A 22,152-nucleotide genomic window follows, 5' to 3' on the forward strand; every position below is an offset into this window, starting at 1 on the left:
TATTAAAGTTGTATTTAATATAATCTTTTGAAATATTATATACTCACATACCTTTTCACTATCACTTTTAAATAAAACTGCAAGTAATTTTTTTTTTCACATGTTACTCGTTATTAAATAGCATAGCAATATTTTATATTGAAAAAGCAAATAAAGTTATTTTCGACCATTCAATTATCAATAATATAGTGCATAATGAAATTTTGATATACTGTTAATACTTTTTGGATTCGTATAAAAAGATGTATACAGCTCGAGGTATTTGTAAATAAAAAAGTTAATATATTTTAATTGAATAATAAATAATAATAATAAGAATAACGTAGGCTGTAAAGTGATACCGATACTAATAATATAAATGATACTAAAAGTATAAATATGTTGCAAATTAACGAAAACAATGAAATAAAAAATATATTTATTATTTGGAAAATACCGAATTAATTTTTTAATACATTTTTTAATCGAACATATTTACGTGCGATTTAATTTATAATGGATGATATGAAAATTTAATTTGTAAATTTATAAAATATTTAATTTAAACTATCTAATTTAAAATTATAGAATAATTTTTCTTTTTATTTTAACTAGGATAGTATAAGCACACTTATTATTCGAGTATATGTTAAAAAAAAATGTAAATATATAATTTATTATACTATCATAAGATAGAAACTATTTATTTCCTTTGTCTTTATAATTGCTAAGTTGAAAATAATTATATATTAATATTATTTTATATTTTGATCTCTTTTATTTAAGCTAGTCGGATTAATATTAATTGTTGAAATCGGATATTAATTTTCCATTAAATTGTATTTCATGCAAAAAAAAAAAAAAAAAAAAAATATAAATCATGAATTTGATACAAATAATGTCTATCTATAGTATTAAAAATATTTTTATTACACATTATAACAAAATTCTTCAATAATTACAAAATGTTCTTATTTATTAGTACGTTTTACTTCTGTAACCATAGTAATACTACTTGTATACACTTTAAAAAAGAAAAACTCTATATAATATTACATAACGTTTCAAAGTAGTGAATGTATGAATTATTTATAACTGACAAGTAGAAAATTATTAGCCAAAGATGACAATAGAGGGAATTTTAATGTATCATGTTTTATGTTGGTCACTTTCTTATTTATCGTAGTATATAAATGTTTCTCTCACTAGCAGCTTATTTTGAATGATATGTAAATATTATATTTATATTATATACTTTTGTACAGAAATATCATAATAGAAATGACGAATGTTAAAAATAATATTAAAAGTGACAAATTTAACGATTTTGGTATAGAAGACAGAGGCTTTCCATTATCGTTTATGATTTTAAAAATATCTGGATATTGGAAGCCAACAATTTTTAAAAAACCCTTTAATGTCATTTATGATATTTATGAAATATATTGCGTAGCAAATGTATTATTATTAATGATTACTATAATACTGCATAACATACATGCTGAAAATTCAATTTACTTTTTAATCGAAAACTTATTTCTTATAATAACCATTTTCAATGGATTATGTAAGGTGTGTAATATATACTTCAGACGCTCAAACATTCTTGATATTTTACAAATTCTTATGGATGTGCCTTGGACAGTTTTACGCGATGTTGAAGAAACCAAGATTATCAAAAAATCCGTAACTGCAGAAAAGTAATCATTATCAAAATATCGTTTATTTTGTTTCTATATGTTTATTATAAGGATTAATGTAAATATTTGATAATTGCCATTATGATTTGTTTTATTATTCAATAATAAATAAATGAATTATAAAATTAAAAGTCACTTCTGTTAAAAAAAAAAAGAGAGAGAGAGAGAGAGAGAGAGAGAGAGAGAGAGAGAGAGAGAATATCTATAATGCGTATATGTGTGTGTGGCAGTGTATGCTAAGAATTTTATATATTAGATAATTAATAAATTTTAAAGATATATTATGTATTTTTAGATATATCTCGCGTTTCTGTATATCCACAGTTATAGTAAACATCATTAGTTATGCATCGAAACCTATTATGAATCCAAATCCTGATTATCAACTTGTAATCGACGCTTATGCATTGTGCGATCGAAGTACTCCACTTTGCTTTTGGTTATCTTATGTACATCAAATATCTAGTTATAGTAGCACATGCCTTGTACAGGTTGGCTATGACTGTGTATTATTTAATTTTATTCAACGAATATCTTGCCTTTTAAAAATACTGGAATACCGGATTTTGAAATTACCAAATCTTGTTGAAATACAAGCATTCGGATATCACGACGAAATAAATTATATTAAAGAATGTATTAAAGAACATCATTCGATTTGCAAGTAAGTGCTTTAATAATTAAACGATGAATATATAATAATAATTAACATAAGCTGATGAAAATTGATTAAATTTTTCGATATGAATTTGTTCAGAGCAGTAAAAGCATTAAATGATTCATTTTACGAAACAGTTTTTATTCAATTGATCTCAAGTATCTTAACCATGTGCACGAATATTTATTTATTGTCAATGCAAGATATATTCAGTAGTGAATTCAATGCGGTATTCATATTTCTTTGTTGTCTATTTACTCAAAATTTCTTATTCTGTTGGTTTGGTTTCAAAATATCAAGCAATGTAAGTTAAAATGTGAATTGACTATTTGTAAATGATTAAATTTTATTAAAAATAATTTAATAATTTTTTGTATTAAAAGAGCTTACACGTCTCAAATTCAATATTCAACATGAATTGGTGTATTTTGCAAAAGGAATCAAAGACGATGCTAGCATACGTAATGTTGAAAACTGCTCAACCAATTTATTTATTTAGCAAGAGTATTATCAGATTAACTCCTGAATCATTTATAAATGTATGTTAATATAATTATTAATAAGATATAATATTTTTAAAAGTAAATACTTGTTATTTGAAGTTTTAACATTTTCAGATTGTTAAAGTTTCATATTCGGCCTTCAATATTTTACAACATACTTCTAAAAAATGAGAATAAGATTGTTGATTTGAAAATTAAAATACAAGTCTTTTACCATAATTTTATAGTATTTTAAACTACAGTGTGTGACTGCTTATAGATAATCCTGTACAAAATCGTCTTCTTTTTTTTTTTTTGTAATTATTTAAGTAGAAAAGTAAATAAGTATTGTTTCTTCTATTATCATTTTACATTGATTAATTTTTTATTTTATACATTTTATATCACTTTTTCATATAATGCAATTTTAATCAAATTTTAAAAAGAAACGATATTAATATTCAATAATTATTAGTTTCTGTGAATGAATGGATCGCATGAAATATTGATTGACAACGTCACGATCAAGTAAAAGGCCGTAATATAATATTTTCAGTTCAAGTCTATATTTACGATTATTGGAACTTCCCTTGACGTAATTTCCAATTTTGTTATTTTCTTGTTTTTATTCTCCATTTATTCTATATAATCATGTATAGACATTTTTTCTTTTGATGAATTAAGTGGTATGAGGACAAATAAATAATTTTAGAAGAAAAAAATAAGAATTATTTTTTCTACCGTTCTAATATTTATTTAAAAATATTTAAAAAAACAAAATATAATGATATTTTGCAGCCAATTCATAATTCATGCTATATTTTATTATTTATGTACTTATAATATTTTAACATTCTTTTCTTGAATTATTAATTTCTATATGGATATTCTATATAATATTGTAACTGTATTAAAAAACAATTTATTTGATGTGCTAAAAGTTTAACGAAGGCAATATCTATTTGATTTATTTAATTGTATTTATACGCATGCATAACCATAAATATGTACAAATCAAATATGAAATAGTTGAGATATAATAGAAATTTTATTGTAAATAAATATGTAAATTTACAATAATAATATTATTGTAAATAAATAACCATAAATATGCACAAATCAAATATGAAATAGTTGAGATATAATAGAAATTTTATTGTAAATTAAAAAAAAAAATGTTGTTATTAATTATTTTAAAGTTTTCTTTAATTGATGAATAATTATTTTATGTAGTTTAATGGATTAATGATGATTTATGATATTTTTTAAGATAAATATATTTATTTTTAGTCTGTTGAGTTATAAGTTGCAGTACTAATTATTACAACAAATAAAAATAGTATTACGTAAGATTATCGAATTATTAACTTGCTAATATTGTTAATTTAATATTTTATATATTATTATAACATATTTACGATTCGTATATTCTATATTTTTGATAATTAATGGGATGATTAAATAATTTGATAGTAGAAATTAATTTATCGAACATTTCAGATGTACAACGTATTATGTTATAATTAGCAGCAATTCAGTACCTCTCCATCTTTCTCCCTAATTGTATACTTAGATATTTTACAAAAAAATTCGACCCATTCGGAATTTTCTATTTTCATCAATGCAATTTAAAAAAAAGAATTTCAGATTTATAATACCCTCTTGAAAAATTAATATTTCAGTATGAATATCCTTACGATGGCGAAATTTAGATTTTAGCTGTGATTACGAGCGAAACTGCAGGATCTAGTGTAGGAAGGATATAATGGACGAATAGTCTACGGTAGAGTAAACCTGTCGATTATATCGTCTATCACAACCAAACCGCGAAGATTGAGATACACAAACGTGTTTGAATTTCGCAGCCAATCGATACTGTGTAAATGACTAATGCGAGATATCTATATAAAAAATTGAGACGAGGCTAATGGATGCAACAAAATAAAGTGATTTAATGCGTATTACTATTACTTAATAATTACTATTACGTAATATGATGAAATTATGGACATAGATATAACAATAAAAAGATGGTTGAAAATATAAGAAACGTTCTATTACTGTTAATAGATTTAATTTTTCCAATTTAAATGGACTTGATCTTGATTGACTTGGAGAATGAACTTGATCGTTCATGTTTGCTCAGAAAATTTTAAATGAAAAAAAAAAAAAAAAATTAAAAACAAAAATATGTTAGAGATTAATTTGCATTTTCGTTGTGGTTAATGGATTTTTTTAGGATATCTATGATATTGTAGGTGATAGTCATAGTAATTAATTCTTCCTTATGTATTTTATTACATTTTAGTCCGATAATTCTATAACTTTAAGCTTCGATGTTTCTAAAATAAATACGTAAATCTGTTCGCTTTAAGTCATATATAATCATATTATATTAATTAAATCTTTATGCCAAGGCTTTACATGCTAGAAAGTACACATTTAAAATAAAATGAATTAATTATATGAATGTTTTTATTTCCTTTTTCAAATTTTCTTTTTTTTACTTAATCTTATAATGTTGATGTTTTTTACATACTAAAACGTTTAGTAAAAAAAAAAAAAAAAAAAAAAAAAAAAAAAAAAAAAAAAAAAAATTTATTATTTTCATTATGAATTAGAATCAGAAAATTAATTATTAAAACATAAGATTACAATTTGGAGAGAAAAATTTATTTTCGAAACGATGAAGCTCTAAATTCGTTAAACGTTTATCAAAAGTTTATCGAGTGATTGAATAAAGCTTACGTTAACATATTTATTAAGTCCGATTAATGGTATTCAAACAATTGATTGATCGAACAACCTTGCTTATACTTTAAATATTAAGTATCCGATATTAAAAGCTGATGTATCCGAATTTGTACATGAATTCAAAGATGCTAATTAGAAAGGGGAAAAATTGTATTTATTAGAAATAAGAAACAAGTAATGTTAACAGTCAATGACAATAATCTTTTAATGCTGGGATTTTGAGAAAATTTTTTAGACAAACTTTAAAGCTAAACCAGTAATAAATGTGATAATTTTATAAAGAAATGCTAATTTTTAAAATCAATTTAACAAACAAATATAATTTATTAATATCGTAAATTTATGTTCATTTCTTTTTCAAAAATTTTAAACTCGTAATATTTTAAGAGAATTTAATTTAAAAAATATAAATATAACTTAACTTGAAGCGAGAAAGAATTATCTTTATCTTACATTCTCTTTACAAATATTTAGAAATAAACATATATTAAAAAATATAAGGAAAAGAAGAACAAAAAGAACAGACCAATAAACGTTATTCGTTGCCACGTGTAAAGCATATTGACAGTAAATAAGAACTATAGATCGATTAAAATATTAAATATTTATTTATAATTTATTTAAGACTCCAAGTCTCCAAGACTCTAAATCAGTTATGATTGTTTATTCAAAGTTGGTAGAACGTTAACATTCAAATAGTTTTACACAAATTGTTTTCTACTTAATAAATGTTATTTTTTCATTAATCCAAGCTTTTGTCTTACTTCTTTAACTCGCTGAATCCTTCAATCGTTTGCACAGTTTTAGTTTTTTTTTTTTTATTTATTTTTTTTTTTTTAAATTTAGAAGCGATGCTGATTTATTATTTATGTATTATTTTATCTCTTTCTTAATTAGATATAATTTGTATTTTTTTTACAGTAACATAGTAAGAATAATGAATAAAAAGAACATCTAATAATATTCGAAATAATTGCGGACTAAGTAAAAGAAATAACGTTTTAAATAAATTATATTTGATTTATTTATGTTTTATAATTTTTCTCGATATACGTATATAATTATATATTTATTTATTGAAATAAATGAGTAAGTGAATATTATTCTTTATTATTATAACATGGGGCAGCTCATTATTCATTTATATTTATAAACTCATGTTTCGTGATTGATGAACAAAAACGTTAAATAACAAAAAAGTTAAAAGAGCCGTGTCAATTGTTTTTTAACCATTTTATTTTTTTGGATCTTTTCTATTATTTATACTTTAGTATAATATATTTATATATGATAGGTTTAGGATTTTGGAGCTTCAGTGCAATTATAATATACAGCTGTAGATGTAATAAAATGGTGGCAATTTTTATATTATGTAAGAATAAGTAATAATAAATATAATATATGCTAAAATGTCAATAAAATAGATTGAATGTATTATCGAGTTTTTCTTCATTATTTCATTAATGATAGGTAATTAAGGTAATTAAGTATTGCTCATGTTCATTTAAAATAATGTAATGGTCAGTTTTTCTATTGAATTTTATAAACTTTGTATCATTTAAAGATGTTGCTCAATGATGTAATTAAAACATAATGATTTAAATTTCATGTAAGTTATTTATTGAATACAAATATCTAGAATAATGTAAAAAAATTCATTAGCTTTATTTTTATAATTTTCTGTACAATGCTTAATATACTTAAAGTGTGCTTGAAAATTTGAAGCAATTTTTATTGATTATCTATTATAAATTGATATAAATAAAAATAATACGTGAATAACAATATTAGTAACTATAGTTTATATGACCAATTGTTGCATGTAGACAAGTATATTATGTTAATTAGCTGTGAGCTTTGGACAAAATCTCTCAAATACTATTAAAGTAAGGGTGCGAAAAGACTTAACAAGAGCAAGACATACAAAAATTACGAAATTACAAAAATTTGGAATAAAGAATTACTTCTATTTATTGAAATTATATCTTTCATACCAAAATATCTGTTATTTATGCGCAACGCTTGATAAGCCTCTTAACTATGTGTTATAATAAAAGTTACTATAGCTCATGTAATTAATACTTCATAGAATACTCACTACGCATATAATGATCAAGATTACTGCGAGTGTAGTGGCTGGATCATCCAATTATTTCTAATTTGTCAATAGACGGTGTGCCTATTTGAATCATGTGCAATCGAGATATAAGCTCGTTAACTTTCAATTACGTGGTCAGTATGAAATAATACGTCAGTATAAATTATAAGCTAAATATATAGTGTCAATGTTACCGTCTATACATGGTACGTTTAAACTTGGAAATATAATAACGGCATGTAATATCTTTATGAAAAATTTATAAACTATGTAAATAAAATTTACTTTTATTGTTAGGTGAGGGAGTACAAATTAAATATTATTCACTGTGCTATTTGAATAAAACTAATAAATATATCCCAATACGATTTTAATATTCAATATTCAATAATTACGAAGTACATATATGAAATTACTTTGAATTCGGCTGTATTACATAATATACTTTTTTTTTCATGCAAATATTCTGCCGCTCTCGGTATTCTACAACTTCATGTTGAAATTGCGCGCATTCGAGAGCCTTCGTTTTCTCATATCTACTGCGCATGCCTTAAATGGATGTGCTATGCACGTTTCCTCATACGGCATCCTGTAATTGTTTGTAATTGGGCTTTAGTATTTACTTTATTAAGTAATATTTCGCGCATTCCTGTGATTACAAGATTGAAACTTGTACATGAAAATCAGTGCGTTGTTTACATTGTGGATTTATTAATAATGTAGTTTTATCCGGTAATTTCTTACTTCGTCCCTTTTAACTTTCAAGTGCTAAACAAGATTTTGGCAATGGAAATAGATTCCATTTTAGACGACGATGACTTAGATATACAAATTTTGGAGGTTAAAAACAAGAAAGAAAATGCACCTGTGGAAACAAAGCCAATAATTAAAAAATCAACTTTAAAGATCAATCCAGTAGAAGAACATTTATTAAAGCAATTACATTGTGTACATAATCAAATAGAACAGGCGAAAAATAATATTGAACTTATTGAGGCGGTAACGGAGACAACATTAGACAATTTAACTGCACAAAGTAGTTATAGAGAAGATGTTAGCTCAGAGTCGGATAATGATGTGAGTTTTCATCACAAATTAATTTAATACAATTTATTATATTATATATATTTACAGCTATATTCAAGCACTGGCGAGCTGTATATAAAAGAAAAAAAGAATAAGTTTTATAAAAAGCGTCGAGTACTGCTTGTGCAAGATCTTTGGCAAAGAGTTTTTGATAACAAATGGATCATTGGACTTTTGGTAGAGAGTACAACATCTTGGTAAGATAATTTTGTCGAAATACAAAAATATTAATAATTTCAATTTAGTTTGAAACTAAATTGACAGAAATTATTAGTTTTATATATGTATAGTTTGTCTTATTAAATTATTAAAACTTCCAAATCTTATATTTGAACATAGTTATAAATAAATAAAATATTTTAAAAAATAATTAACCATATAAGAAAGTTAAGATTTTTTCATTAACAATATAATTGTATATAGTACATCAATCGATAAGACTAGACAAAATGTTTAATAGATTATACACCTATTAAATTGTATTCTGAAAAATATTTTATCCACAATTTTCTTAAATAAGATATTTTATGTAAATTATTCATCATTTTTTAGATAAATACTAAATATACATATAAATTTGCAAATTAATAAAGCATCGTTTATTATTCATTATTAAAATTAATTATTTTAAAACATGAATGTGTAATAATACTCGCCATTGGTGTTCATATTAAATAATGGACAAGGAATGTGGTAAAAAAATTCACAAGTTATATTTAAAATATATTTCTATTTACTATTTCTCAAAATATACATATTTATAAAGTATTGAGAATTTATTTAAATTTCACATAATTGTAATAGTAAATTAACATTTTCAAGTATTGCAATAATTTATTGATTTAGTTTTCATAATAGTTTATCCAAGTATAATCAAATAATTTGAACTTGTGTATGTCATTTAAAAATTCAATAGTTAAGTTTTAAATTAAATTAAATTCCCCTCAACTATATTAATCATTACACGAATTTCCATAATTATCAAAGTTATATTTAAAATAATATTAATACATGTATTTATGTTCATATATATATTTACCGATAACGCTAAATTGAATATAACTTTTTTACACATTGAAATTTATGTTTAGAAGATTAAATTCATAATTTATAAAAACTAAATTAGAGCACTTACAGATGAATATTAAAAAATGATATCGGAATAATATGATGAAAATGAAAATTTAACATTAATGCGTATATTTTTATATAAAAAACAAAAAAAAAATTGAAACCAAGCAATGTTGGTATCGATTTAAGCATTGTTTTCCTTACTTTTATGCAGCTCATCTGGTCTTTTGTTTTAAAATCAAATTAAAATTCTAATCTAATTTTAGCAAATGTAAATTCCAATTTCATATAATTATTTTAATAACATTCTTTATTCCATTTATATAAAATGCGCATAAATTATAATTTACAATTTTGATTTACAAATACATTCTCTGCAGATTTATAGACATAAATGCTATATAAATAATTTGTGTAAATATCATTTAGAATTTTTATGATTACAAGAATTATTATATTGCATATTATCATTAATTAATTTAAAATAAATTCATTGACAGAAACTGATTATGCTCTGAATAATTATAAATTTATAAGAATTAGATTTATACAATAAGTTTTGCATAAATTATTTGTATAAAGTGCTTAAATGTTATAATTTGTAATTGAATTTTATGATTTTAGTATCTAAGCAATTTTATCAATAGTTTTAATAAATATTTGTTATTGTTCAACAATTTAACTGTAAAAATTTTAAATAAAAATGAATAAATATATATATATATATATATATATATATATATATATATATATGCATGATAAAACTATTCAATAAATCTTTTGCAAAGTTTTTTTTTCCTTTTCATTTACTTATTAGTTAATACTTATATTTATTAGTTTAATACTTATTAGTGCTTTTAGTATTCTAAAATTAATTTTCTTTTTGATAAACTACTATGTTGCATTTAATATTAACAGAATTAAACACTATTTATTAGTTGTATAAATTGATTTTACTTCTGGATTCATTAATATTCATTATTATGTGTATACATATTCAAAAGAATTTTTAATATAACTCTGAAATAGTTATTGAAATTTCGTATAAATGATGGGAATTTCTGAAAACATTTATCGCAATTAAGCTTTCCCTGACCGACCTCTATCTTTAACGACCTAAATTTTTACTTGAATCGTATGCATGAATGGTAACTTGAATTATAATAATTAATAGAAATACATACTAATTGTATGTTTCTATATTAAATTTGCAATGATGTATTATGCAAAATTTCTTTTCATTAATTAAATTTCATTACATACATAGATATTTATTTATTATACTTATATATTAAGTATGTTTCGTAATGTAATTCTATACATATTGATCTTCTTTGTTAAGAAATGAAGAAACATTGTTTTATCTAAATATTTTAAATAATATTTTAGATAAGTTTTCATTTAAAATATGTTAAGTAAACAACAACTATTTAACTAATAATTCAATTTTATTGGTAGAAATAACAGATCGTATTTACGTATTTATTTACTTGTTTATTTACTGTTGATTCATGTATTATTCGCTTTCGAAAACACGAATTTATTATTTAATTGACGTATTATTTATTTTATGTTTGTTAGCGATTAGATAAAATATATTTTTCTACAAGTTATTTTTTCTTTTTTATTAATTTTTTCTTAATTCCATTTGTACTTTTTACTTATTTGTCTTTACTTGAATGCTAAATACTATTTTGTTAATTTTTTTTTACATGCTGCTTATCTTAATCTACATAAATTAATCGTTTCCTTACGTGACAGACTTCTTTTTTATCTTATGCTGAGGTGATTTTCGATAATTGGGTTTCAAATACTTGTTCTACTTGTTTTTCTAAATGTTTTATATTTTAAACATTAAAGTAATCTTCATAATAATACCTAATAACCTAAAGTTTATTTTTTATTAAATTGATACTATTAAAAAAATTAATATATTATACAAATTTCATTTGACATAACATTAAAATTATGATTTATTTTAATTTATAATAGATTAAAAACTTGTAATATTATGTAGCATAACAAACATTTGTTTATATAAAATTTCCATCCAGATTTGTTTACTCCTGTATAAATGTAATCTGTGAAGTTATATTACCATAAGTTAGTGTTAATAGATATCATTGAAACAAGCAAAAAAAAAAAAAAAAAAATCTTCAGTTTTAAAAATATATTTTTTCATAAAATAAACAGTAAATGATTAATAAACATAAATATTTGCAAATAAGTCTGATTATTAATTATTATGTGGAGAATAATTAAATAAAATAAACTTGCATCTTTATCTATTGCATTGAATAATATAAATTTTACATTTATTAAAATGTTTAATGTATCATGTATGTTTATTAAAGTTTAATAATCACTAATGAATATCTAAATTTTAAATTTATCTCATGAATTTATAGGTAAAAAGTTGAATAATGTTTGAAGTCGTATATTTCAAAATATTTATAAAAGCACATTGACTTGTAAATAATTTGTTCAAACGTCTTAAATATTGTTTGTAAGGAAATACTTATTTTTGAAATTTTGATAACATACATATGCAGTAATCTTTTGTTATAGCACTTTTACAAAAAGTTGAAATTGTCTTAAATTTAATTTCAGACTTAATGTATTACTGAACAGATTTCTTACAAATCATTGGTGATCTACATAATCAAAAGAATGCTATTTGTTTATATTGACAAATTGGAAATGATTAGGTCTAATTTTTCTTTTTTTTTTTTTTTTTTTATACATTTCGTTGTTTATTTGTAAAATCGTCGGCTTTTTGTACAAATTTATAATCTACATCCTGAACTATAACTATATAAAGCCTTCGTATCACTTACATCGTAGAATTTTTTTTTGTTTCATTTTAGTAGAAAAAAAAAATGTATATATTTACTAAGATATATTAAGCATAAAAACGAGGATATTAGAAGGGCGGCAATTTATTTCTTACATTCTAATTTCGTTACTTCATCCCGTCCATTTTCAATATACTCGATTAGTGAGTAATCAAATAGAATGAAGTCATACCTAGGTAAAATAAAATGATAACTTATTAGGAGCAATATATTGTTTATATGACATTATTATTATATAAAATTAGACCGAGGAAATACTTATATACAATTTGAATTTTTATTTATTTAAGTCTAAATTTATACTTTTACCGGTACATCATTGAAAATGATTCTTATTTATTTATTTAATTGATGCACAGATTACAAAATAATTATAATTCATATTATAGAGAATAGTTAAATATTTCCTCAAATGAAATTACTATATTTTTCAGATTTTTCTGCGAAAAATATAATAATAACGCTTTTCTCTTCATTAAAAAAAGAAATTTTTATACTAACCTGAACATTTCATAAAGGTCTTTAATTTGTGTTTTTGAAAGTTGTGAAAAATATTGCTTGATAACGTCTTTTGTTTGGACGCCCCGACTTGGATTCTTCCATTCGGGCTTAATTATATGACCCACGTGAGCTTGTTTTATGAGGTAATTTTGGTCATCCTGAAATATAAATATATAAATATTTTTTATAGTAACAAGTGTGGATATGAATTGGTCACTTAATTTTGTTTCTTATTTATTTGACTGAATTTATGAAGTAACTGTTGAATTCTAAACATTTACAGTTGTATACTATGTAAAATGGCAAGTCGATGTAAATTTTGTATGAATAATCAAAATGAAAATCTTGACTTCTACATTCATACGTCAGGGGAAAATAATCTCTTTCAACTAAGCTTTAAAATTTATATTCCATAATCTTTAATTAAAAATCATTAATTTTTGCCTTTACTATAGACGACTTGTTCAATTATTCAATATACGCATAATTTAATAAAGAAAATAAATTCCTTATATTTTTGAATACTAATAATAAAAAAGTTTTTAATGCAATACGAGCACTTTATAATGTTTTAATTGTTTCATTTAACATTTTTTATTTCTAATTTTACTCGTAGCTTTTTAACGATCATTATCGTACTCGATATTCCCTTGTCTATAATTCCCGGTTACTTTAGCAATATGAATGTAGTTATAATTGTTGTAATCAGAGAGGCTATAATAATGGCTTTGGAATTCTACAAAGTTCTTGTACGGTATTTTAAACTAAAAATATTACATACTTGAAGATTATTAAATCAAAAACATTAGAGTTAGAAATAAATTTTGTAGTTAATAGAAATAGTTTTGAAATATTCGACAAATTTCATATCGATGAAATTAAGAAGTTAGTATAAAAATTGTAACTTAATGATTTATAGAATCTTTTTAAATGCATACGAGCAAACGTTTCTTGCATCTCTGTATAAATAACTATAAGCAGTATAAAAAGGCATGAAAGGGATGTAAGAAACGGACATTTTGACGATACATTGATACCACACGTTATATTCTACTTATATGAAATTCTTGTAGATGATGTTTTCAACTAAATCTTTGATGAGACGGCTGATTGCTACATAATAGGTATTTATGGAACATTAAGAGATGCTACCTTATCACCACCTTACTTCAGAACAAAGCAAATTTTTGATGATATCGTTCATCATATATCTAGCGAAATTGCTTGGAGCAGTGTTTGAAGATATATATATATATATATATATATATCATACACAAACACATACAGGCACACATGAAAATTAAAATTAATGACAAAATTAGAAGAGCAAGTGCTTTTTATGTAACATTTAAACGAGAATTTCATAAATAACGTTACATTTAAAATTTTAACGAATGGATTCTGCCTATTATTGAATATGTATTTTTCAACATTTTATTCTAAGTATGAAGAATGATCGAGGAGTTATTCATGCAAAATTCATAACTTTTTGTGGAATAACAATAGTATATTAATAAATTATTAAAATATTAATAAAATCGTATAATAAGGAATACAGTTGACCGTCATTATTTAAAATGATTTCATATTCCCTTTAATGAAACATATGGTATATTAATAAGAAAAGCAGTCATTGTTGAAAAATCATAAGGAGCTGTTCTTATACTTACATGAAGTGTTTCAAATTTCGCTATAACGTCGAATCGTACTTGGCACGGTGTACAAAAATTGACAATTGGTGTCCAGTGCATGTCCAGTTCATTTCCGACTTTCCATTCGCATAAAAGCCATTTTATAAATTCCTCAAACAGAGGATATCTTGGACCTCGTTTACCGCCTGATTTAGGACTCTGTAAAATTTTTGTTTTTTTTTTGGTTTTTTTTTTTTTGTTTTTTTTTTTCTGTTATAGGAATTAATACGATGCATTATAATATTTATATATTCTTTTTAATTATTATTATTAATTGATGCGATTCGTAATAGTATATGCATTGATCGCATAAATAACGAGAAGGTGTTAAACCGTGATTTTTTTGTCCATTGTTCGGCACAACACTGTGAGGTGAGAAATTGAATATTAAAACGGTTAAAAATTTAGGAAAAAATCACACTTACAATGGTAATAAAATATTGAAATGGCCCGTTGCTTTAACCGTCGCTCATTCAGGAAATATGAAAATAAAATCATTATATAATACGTATCTTTGAAATGTGGAAGTACAATTTTTCATATGAATTTGTTCGACCGTATAAATAATGCATTATTGAAAGTATCGATAAATCTAACTATAACATCGTTATAATGCAATGTCTTAACAATTCGATTTCTTCACACATGCTAGCCTGCGCTCCGAGAAATTCAACGCTCGTACACTTAAACGCGTAGAGTTGCGTCGCACAGTTGTAAGAGCAAGTACAAATGTTTTGAAGTCGAGCGGACGCACTTGGGTATTGTAATCCAATATCGCATACCACGAGCGACACTTTGTCGTTACGCGCATACGTATAACTTGCCTTGGTTCGATAATGCGAGACAATGTAAGATCCGAGCTTGCTGTGGAAGGTATGCGGCAGGCTGTGCTCCAGCTTGTCCCTGTAGGCGCTGAGGAGACGCTCGAACGGATGCCTGACTATGAGGAAGCTGATGCTGTCGTTTAGGAACTTGGCGAGCTCCTCAGCGGTCGGCCGGGGGTATTTTTGACGAGCCAGTGATACCGGCACCGCCTTGGATGATTTCAGAAACTGCGAGCTGTAGCTGTGTAAGACACAAACGCAAATTCTTTACATGGACGATGTATGATGCCGTACGTCACGTTGAAGCGTAGTGGAGGAATTTTAAGCTGAATTCAAATAATTAAATTTTAACGACTGATGCTATAAGAGCCTGGTGTAAGGGCTTACACCCAGTTGATTAATATCGTGTATTTTTTTTACTGATATTCATTGATGATTGAGATTAATTGTTGCACGAACGTTTAATCAACGAATTTTCTTTAATGTAGTTTATTATTTCGACAATAATATTTATTAATCGACTGGAACGATTTAAATGATAAAATATGCTCAACATCTTATACAATTAGAATTACGTGCTTGCATAAAACGTCAATTGTAAAGAAAATTTCTTACAATAAACAAAATTAATTTTTTGTATTTTGAAATAAAACAGTTAGTATAAAAGGATGGAGGAGAATGAAAAATAAATAATAAAAAGAAAAAAAAGTTATACATATTAAATAATATGTAAACTTATGATAAACGAAATAAACATTGTTACTATTAATGAAGAAATTCAAGGTTGAACTTGCATTTCGAGAATATTTATGAGCTATTTTCATATTTTTATTCTCTGTGAAATAAGTGTTAATCATTATATAATAAAAAGTCATTATAGAGTAGAACATTTCACAATCACGTATTGAAATCATTCTCATATTTATTGATTTCAAATATTTGGCATTTTCAAACATAATCTTTTGCACGGAACTTATTATTCTGATAAATTTTATTTTGAAATACAAACAATCATCGATATTTTTATTTTCCTATTATTGATATATCACCTATTCGAGTTTTTATTTTAGTATAATGACGTCCGTAAATATGATTAATATTAATTAATATAAATGTAATAAAAGGTTATATCTTACCCAGCAAGTAAATTGAAATTGTACATCCATGAAGTCGATGCTGCTTTAAAAACATTACACCAAATAAGGTGATGATCTCTGTTGACAAGAAACTCCCAAGCGTTTGGTCGATGAAGAGAATCATTTCCAGGCTTATCGAGGCTCTCCTCTGAACACCTTTCAGATAAATATTTTCGTCTCTCCGACATTCGCATCTCAGCTTCTATTAATCTACTTTGCTCCATTAGTCGTTCCTCCAGAGACATTGCAGTATCGTCCTACAAAACATCACAAGAACATTTTATTATAAATGTTTCCATTCTTTTTAAAGGGTAAAATTATTATAAATTACAAATTATTTTATAAATTAATTTATAAACTTATTATTAATAATATTTTGGTTTTGTTAATAATGTTTCGCTATTGTTAATAATATTTCGGATGGCTTTGTTGATCGATAACTTAATATTATAACTTACGGACTTTTCTATATTATTACTTAATGCAATTGATATAATTAATAATTCTCAATTTATGATCAGAGAAGGAGATTTGAATGTTTATTATATATCAATTTTTAAAAAGTATGTATGTATGTATATATGTATGTTTTTTTTCTCCATAACTTACCATAAATAGTTATTATGTTAATTAGTTTGAGCAATGATTGGTAATTATAATTTTATTCATAAATTATTCAACATACTTACACGTATGATATGTATGTGACAAATTAAATAATTAACAGGCAATAAAAGTTTTGTGGATACGATTTAGACTAGAGCTTATTTTATTCCCTGGCTGTATGTCTCTCTCATACAAATAATTATTACAATAAATTATTTTTTAACTTAAAATTTAATTATGTACAATTTAATTACTGCGGATAACTAAGAGTACAATAAATGTAATATAAACTTTGTTTTTATGGAAATTCGAATCAAATCCTATTAGATAAGCTTATTAATGTTATATCATTTGATTAATGATGTATTCCATTGCTACAGAAGAGCGTGTTACGATAAAATCCTTGATAAACAATACAAAGTGGAAAATATTTTGATTAATCGTTATGATATTTCGTGTTATTTATGATATTATTATTATTATTATTATTATTATTATTATTATTATTATTATTATTATTATTATTATTATTTTTGATTATATATACATTTTGCTTATTTTAAAGCAAATTTTACAATTTGAAATTGAATTAGGACATCGAATGCCGTCATCGGAAATGAATATTGCGAAGGTGAAAATATTTTGAAAATGTGTATAAGTCGAAAGTTCAGTTATTTGAGGAATGTCGATTTAAAATTAAATTGAGCCGAAATACTAAGCCCTAATTTTATTTTCGGTATCTGTAATTTAAACGATCAATATTATAAATTTTAAAAGGATGTTAAACATTTGTAAATGTAATAATTGGAAAATCTTGCGGCTTGTAGATATAATAATTTGAATTATTAACTGAAACTAATATTCACGTTAGAAACGGTATATTTTAAAATATCCGAGCCGTAAAAATAAATGTTTTAGGAAGATTTGACTCGATTAATATAAAAAAAAAGTACGAAATTGAAATTGCATTCATTAAAACTATCGTACATACCTCTCTCCCATCATCTTTTCCTAAAGAAAAAGATGTATTCTTAGCGATAAAGGTTTTCCAATCCCATAAGTAGAGAATAGAAAAGGTAGATTTAACAGTGACCTATACACTCAAGGCTACAATTTGAATTATAAATTAAAGAAATCAGAGCAAAGCTTAGCATCGAGGACGCGCAATTGGTTGTGCCGCTGCATCATCATGCACTTGGTCACTCAATGATCCTCCGGCTCTGGCATCTGCTGCTCCCGTTAAAAGGCTAATTCAATTTCCTAATTTCTGTAATTAATCCAAGTGGCGCATGGGTATTTGCGGGACCATTGTACAGAGATACGAATATAGTGGTTTGCGCAGGCGCGTTGCATCGAGCTCGCCGAGTTTGCTCAAAACATTCTTTAATACACTCGCGATGGACTTAGCCAAAAACCGCGCCTCGAGAGTTTTTATTTTACTATAATGAATTTCAGGGGGAATGTAAAACTCTCTGTAAGATAGCATTGCAAGGGGTTACAAATTTTTTTCCAGCTTTAAAAGTAGAATTATTATTTTCGGGCCGCCATTCTAGCACACGAAAGTAGACTTTTAATTTTCGAACTTCATATTTTTTATTCGTGTAAATGATATCTCTAAACTATAGATTTTCGCGATTCTCGAAGCATAGAATTATGAATACGAAATCTTAATGAAATTTTTATTTTAGTAAAAAACTTTTTAATTATTAAGCAGTAATATTATTTCTATATTATGTTAAAGGTTAATTTTAAAAATGAACGATAAACGCCTTAGACAATTATAAAAATATTGTTAACAGATATCAGTTATTTGATAAGATTATTTACTTCAATGTACCCTTATAAAATTTATTAAAAAATCCAGAATATACGAATTGTCTTATAAATTGAATATTACTTTATAATGGTTACAAGTGAGTTAAAGAGCTTCTTTCTATATCATCATTGTCATAAAATTTTGTCAATTATTACGTTTACGTTTACACTTACACTTGCATAATTCCACTCACATGAGTGAATTACAATGAAATAGTTCTCTTTGAAGTACAGGCAGGGAATGGCTGATTGCATATTTTTATATACTATATATTAGAATTTAAGTTCTTTATAAAGTTTGGTTACTATCCCTTCCTAATTAATTACTATTTATTAACAAAAAAAAAAAAAAAATAAATAAAAAAAACAAAATTAACAAAAATAAAGAATATGATGCTGCAATATCAATATAATAGTTTCATTTTAAAGATTTGTACATCAATTTGAATAATATAACTATTCTAAATATTCGATAGGAAGTTATTAAAGGATATTATTATCTTTGACATAATTAACTATAATTAATTTTATAATTACACTGAATTTGAATTAATCAGTACACTTAGTATAATATACTTGATTGAAGATATTAATTATTTACGATGTAAAATTGCTATATTAATTTAACCATCCAAATATTAATTATTACATTATACATACATCCATTATGTAATTAATTGCTATATTATACTCGTATATATTATTTAATTTATCTCTTAAAAATATTAAAAAGAATTATGGATAATAGCTAAAATTTTAAGATATGAAACTATAAATTCTTAAACATTGATAAATTATTTATAAAAATGTATGATGTGATAAATATTTGTTGTTGAATTATTGAATTACGTATTAAAAATTTTTTTTTTTAATAATTAGATCATTAAAATTCAAATAACTGAAAATTCTAATTTCCCTAATAATAAAGTTACAAAAATGTTTACAAGAAACTCAATAATTTATGTGTAATAAGCGTTTGAAAATTGTACATTCTTCAACATTATACCATTAAATGCCATATTTGCAATATAAGCAGCAATTTTTAATATTATAATAATTTCTAAAAAGTTGATATTTATGAGAAACTTTAAGATTGTTTGGGTTTTTATTAAGGAAATTAAACATTCAATATTCAAAAATTCCTTAGCGCATAAAATATATTTAATATAAAATGATATATTTTACTATAGTATAAATGCTCTCGGTTAACAATATCGATTATTTAGAGTTTAAATAATGAAATCAATGAACTAAATAGAAAGGGATTATAGATTTCGTAAATTTTAGAGATCATTTGTAATAGATAATATTAAAGCAAAACATGTAAATGAAACCATAATTTGCTCGTTTTTGTTCCCAATTCATCGATAAAATATTATAAAGAACACAATTTATCATTTAAAATCGTGAATAATATGAAACATAGAATGGAGCCGACTGAAAATTATTTTAACTATTTTAAGTTGCTTCCCAATTACAAGGATGTTAGACGTGTCAGGGTTAAATGGCCACCGTTGGCTTCCTAACACACAATAGCGATAATGAGAAAATAATCTTTTTCCACGAGCCTAGTAGACGTCTGGTTCTGTCAAATCTGCAGAATTATGTTCATAACAGCACATAAAAAATAAACGCTTTATATATATAAAAAAAAAAAAAAAAAAAAAAAAAAAAAAAAAAAAAAAAAAAAAAAAACTTGATTATACGAGCGTGCGCATGCATGCATATTTCAATAGATAAAGGAAGAACGATAATGGAAGGGATAGAGATGTACTGGCTTCCGTTTATTGATTTCGTTTCTCGACTACACATGCACACATACCGCATACTAGACTAATGTGGGCCACGCCTGCCTACTCTATGCTCTTGCACATATTTGCGCGACGGCTGTAGAAAAGAGTTTGCGTATGTGTAAATGTAAATGCGTTCGCCAATGTACTTGGTTATTCGATTTCCCCTAGTCTGGAGTAGTTTGACTAAATATCGCTATTTGCATTGCAGTTAGTTTACAACACAGCGACTGTTCGTCGATTGAGCTTGTAGTAGATTTTTTAATTGTGAAGTTTTCTTCGCTTAAGGAAAAGTTTAGTGTATACAAATACTGGATTGTGGCTATTTTTGCTGTTGCCGTGTGATTGCGATAGGAATTCTCGGCTTCAGAATAATTGAAATATTTATGAAATTTTTCGAGCATTGGTGTATTTTACAGTTTCCAGGCTGTTTTAATTTTTTTTTTTGCTTTAACTTTCAATGCATTTTACTTGGATTTAATAAATTTCAAATCATTGAAAATTACTCATGCCAAATTGAAATGTTTTATATACAAATGTATTCACAAAGTCCTATAAAAAAAAAAAAAAAAAAAAAAAAAAAAAAAAAAAAATTTAAGCTTTCAAATACACGAGCTTGAATTTTTACGTTCTAATCCTTTTGTATAAATGTACTAAGCCAAAAAGAATAATTAACTATTAACTCTTAACGGTAGTTTCGTTGATAAAATATTTTATATGAATTTAAAATAAATTTTAAATTATTAAAAATTAATCTCTTAGTGAGTTTTTCAATTAGAAGTAATTTGAACAAATATGAAAGATGCAAATTTTTTTTTTGATACTTGAATAAACAAAAGAAAAAATTTAAAAGATAACTCGAAATGCTCACACGCTAATTATACACTTAATAGAAATGTCAAATAATTTCAATGACACTTTCTATGTAGTATAATTATAAATTTATAGCTATTTTTGGGCAAATAATATTGTCTAAATAATGTATGTATGTAATGTTTATTATGTAATGTATGTAATGTAGATTTAAAGAATATAATTCCGTGTTTCATTCTTTCTATCAATTATGTATAGATAATACTTGCACGAGAGGTTTAATGAATAAAATC

The 22,152-nt window shown here is 24.4% G+C and overlaps 3 protein-coding genes across 3 annotated transcripts in view; 2 read left to right on the plus strand and 1 right to left on the minus strand.

The window, feature by feature from the left end:
- Positions 1–1,404: 1,404 nt before the first annotated feature.
- On the plus strand, positions 1,405–2,996 carry LOC105364438 (putative odorant receptor 59c; the record flags this gene model as incomplete). Its single annotated transcript, XM_011502354.1, has 5 exons — positions 1,405–1,466; positions 1,975–2,343; positions 2,437–2,641; positions 2,721–2,876; positions 2,955–2,996. Coding segments are annotated over 5 exons (834 nt in total), but the record flags the coding sequence as incomplete, so codon positions are not given.
- A 5,386-nt stretch (positions 2,997–8,382) lies between these two features.
- On the plus strand, positions 8,383–14,433 carry LOC105368200 (uncharacterized). The gene is made up of 3 exons (XM_011507164.1): positions 8,383–8,748; positions 8,806–8,954; positions 14,258–14,433. Coding segments are annotated over exons 1-3 (441 nt in total). The 5' UTR covers positions 8,383–8,457; the 3' UTR covers positions 14,259–14,433.
- The window catches only part of LOC105368190 (carbohydrate sulfotransferase 11), a 31,004-nt gene continuing 21,558 nt past the window's right edge, over positions 12,707–22,152 (minus strand). The window contains exons 3-7 of the mRNA XM_011507153.1: positions 16,836–17,092; positions 15,700–15,940; positions 14,855–15,034; positions 13,185–13,342; positions 12,707–12,855 (exon numbers count right to left, since the gene is read on the minus strand). Coding sequence (XP_011505455.1) covers positions 12,768–12,855; positions 13,185–13,342; positions 14,855–15,034; positions 15,700–15,940; positions 16,836–17,092 — 924 coding nt within the window. The 3' untranslated portion in view covers positions 12,707–12,767. The remainder of the gene's footprint in view (positions 12,856–13,184; positions 13,343–14,854; positions 15,035–15,699; positions 15,941–16,835; positions 17,093–22,152) is intronic.

Source organism: Ceratosolen solmsi, unplaced genomic scaffold (assembly GCF_000503995.2).
Source record: "Ceratosolen solmsi marchali unplaced genomic scaffold, CerSol_1.0 scaffold10, whole genome shotgun sequence".
NCBI classification, from domain to species: Eukaryota; Metazoa; Arthropoda; class Insecta; order Hymenoptera; family Agaonidae; genus Ceratosolen; species Ceratosolen solmsi.

Bases quoted from the DNA above. Each gene is read 5' to 3' on its own strand.
- LOC105368200 (XM_011507164.1), top strand. From the start codon at position 8,458: ATGGAAATAGATTCCATTTTAGACGACGATGACTTAGATATACAAATT. The intron at 8,749-8,805 runs GTGAGTTTTCAT...ATATATTTACAG, and splicing joins GCTCAGAGTCGGATAATGAT to CTATATTCAAGCACTGGCGA.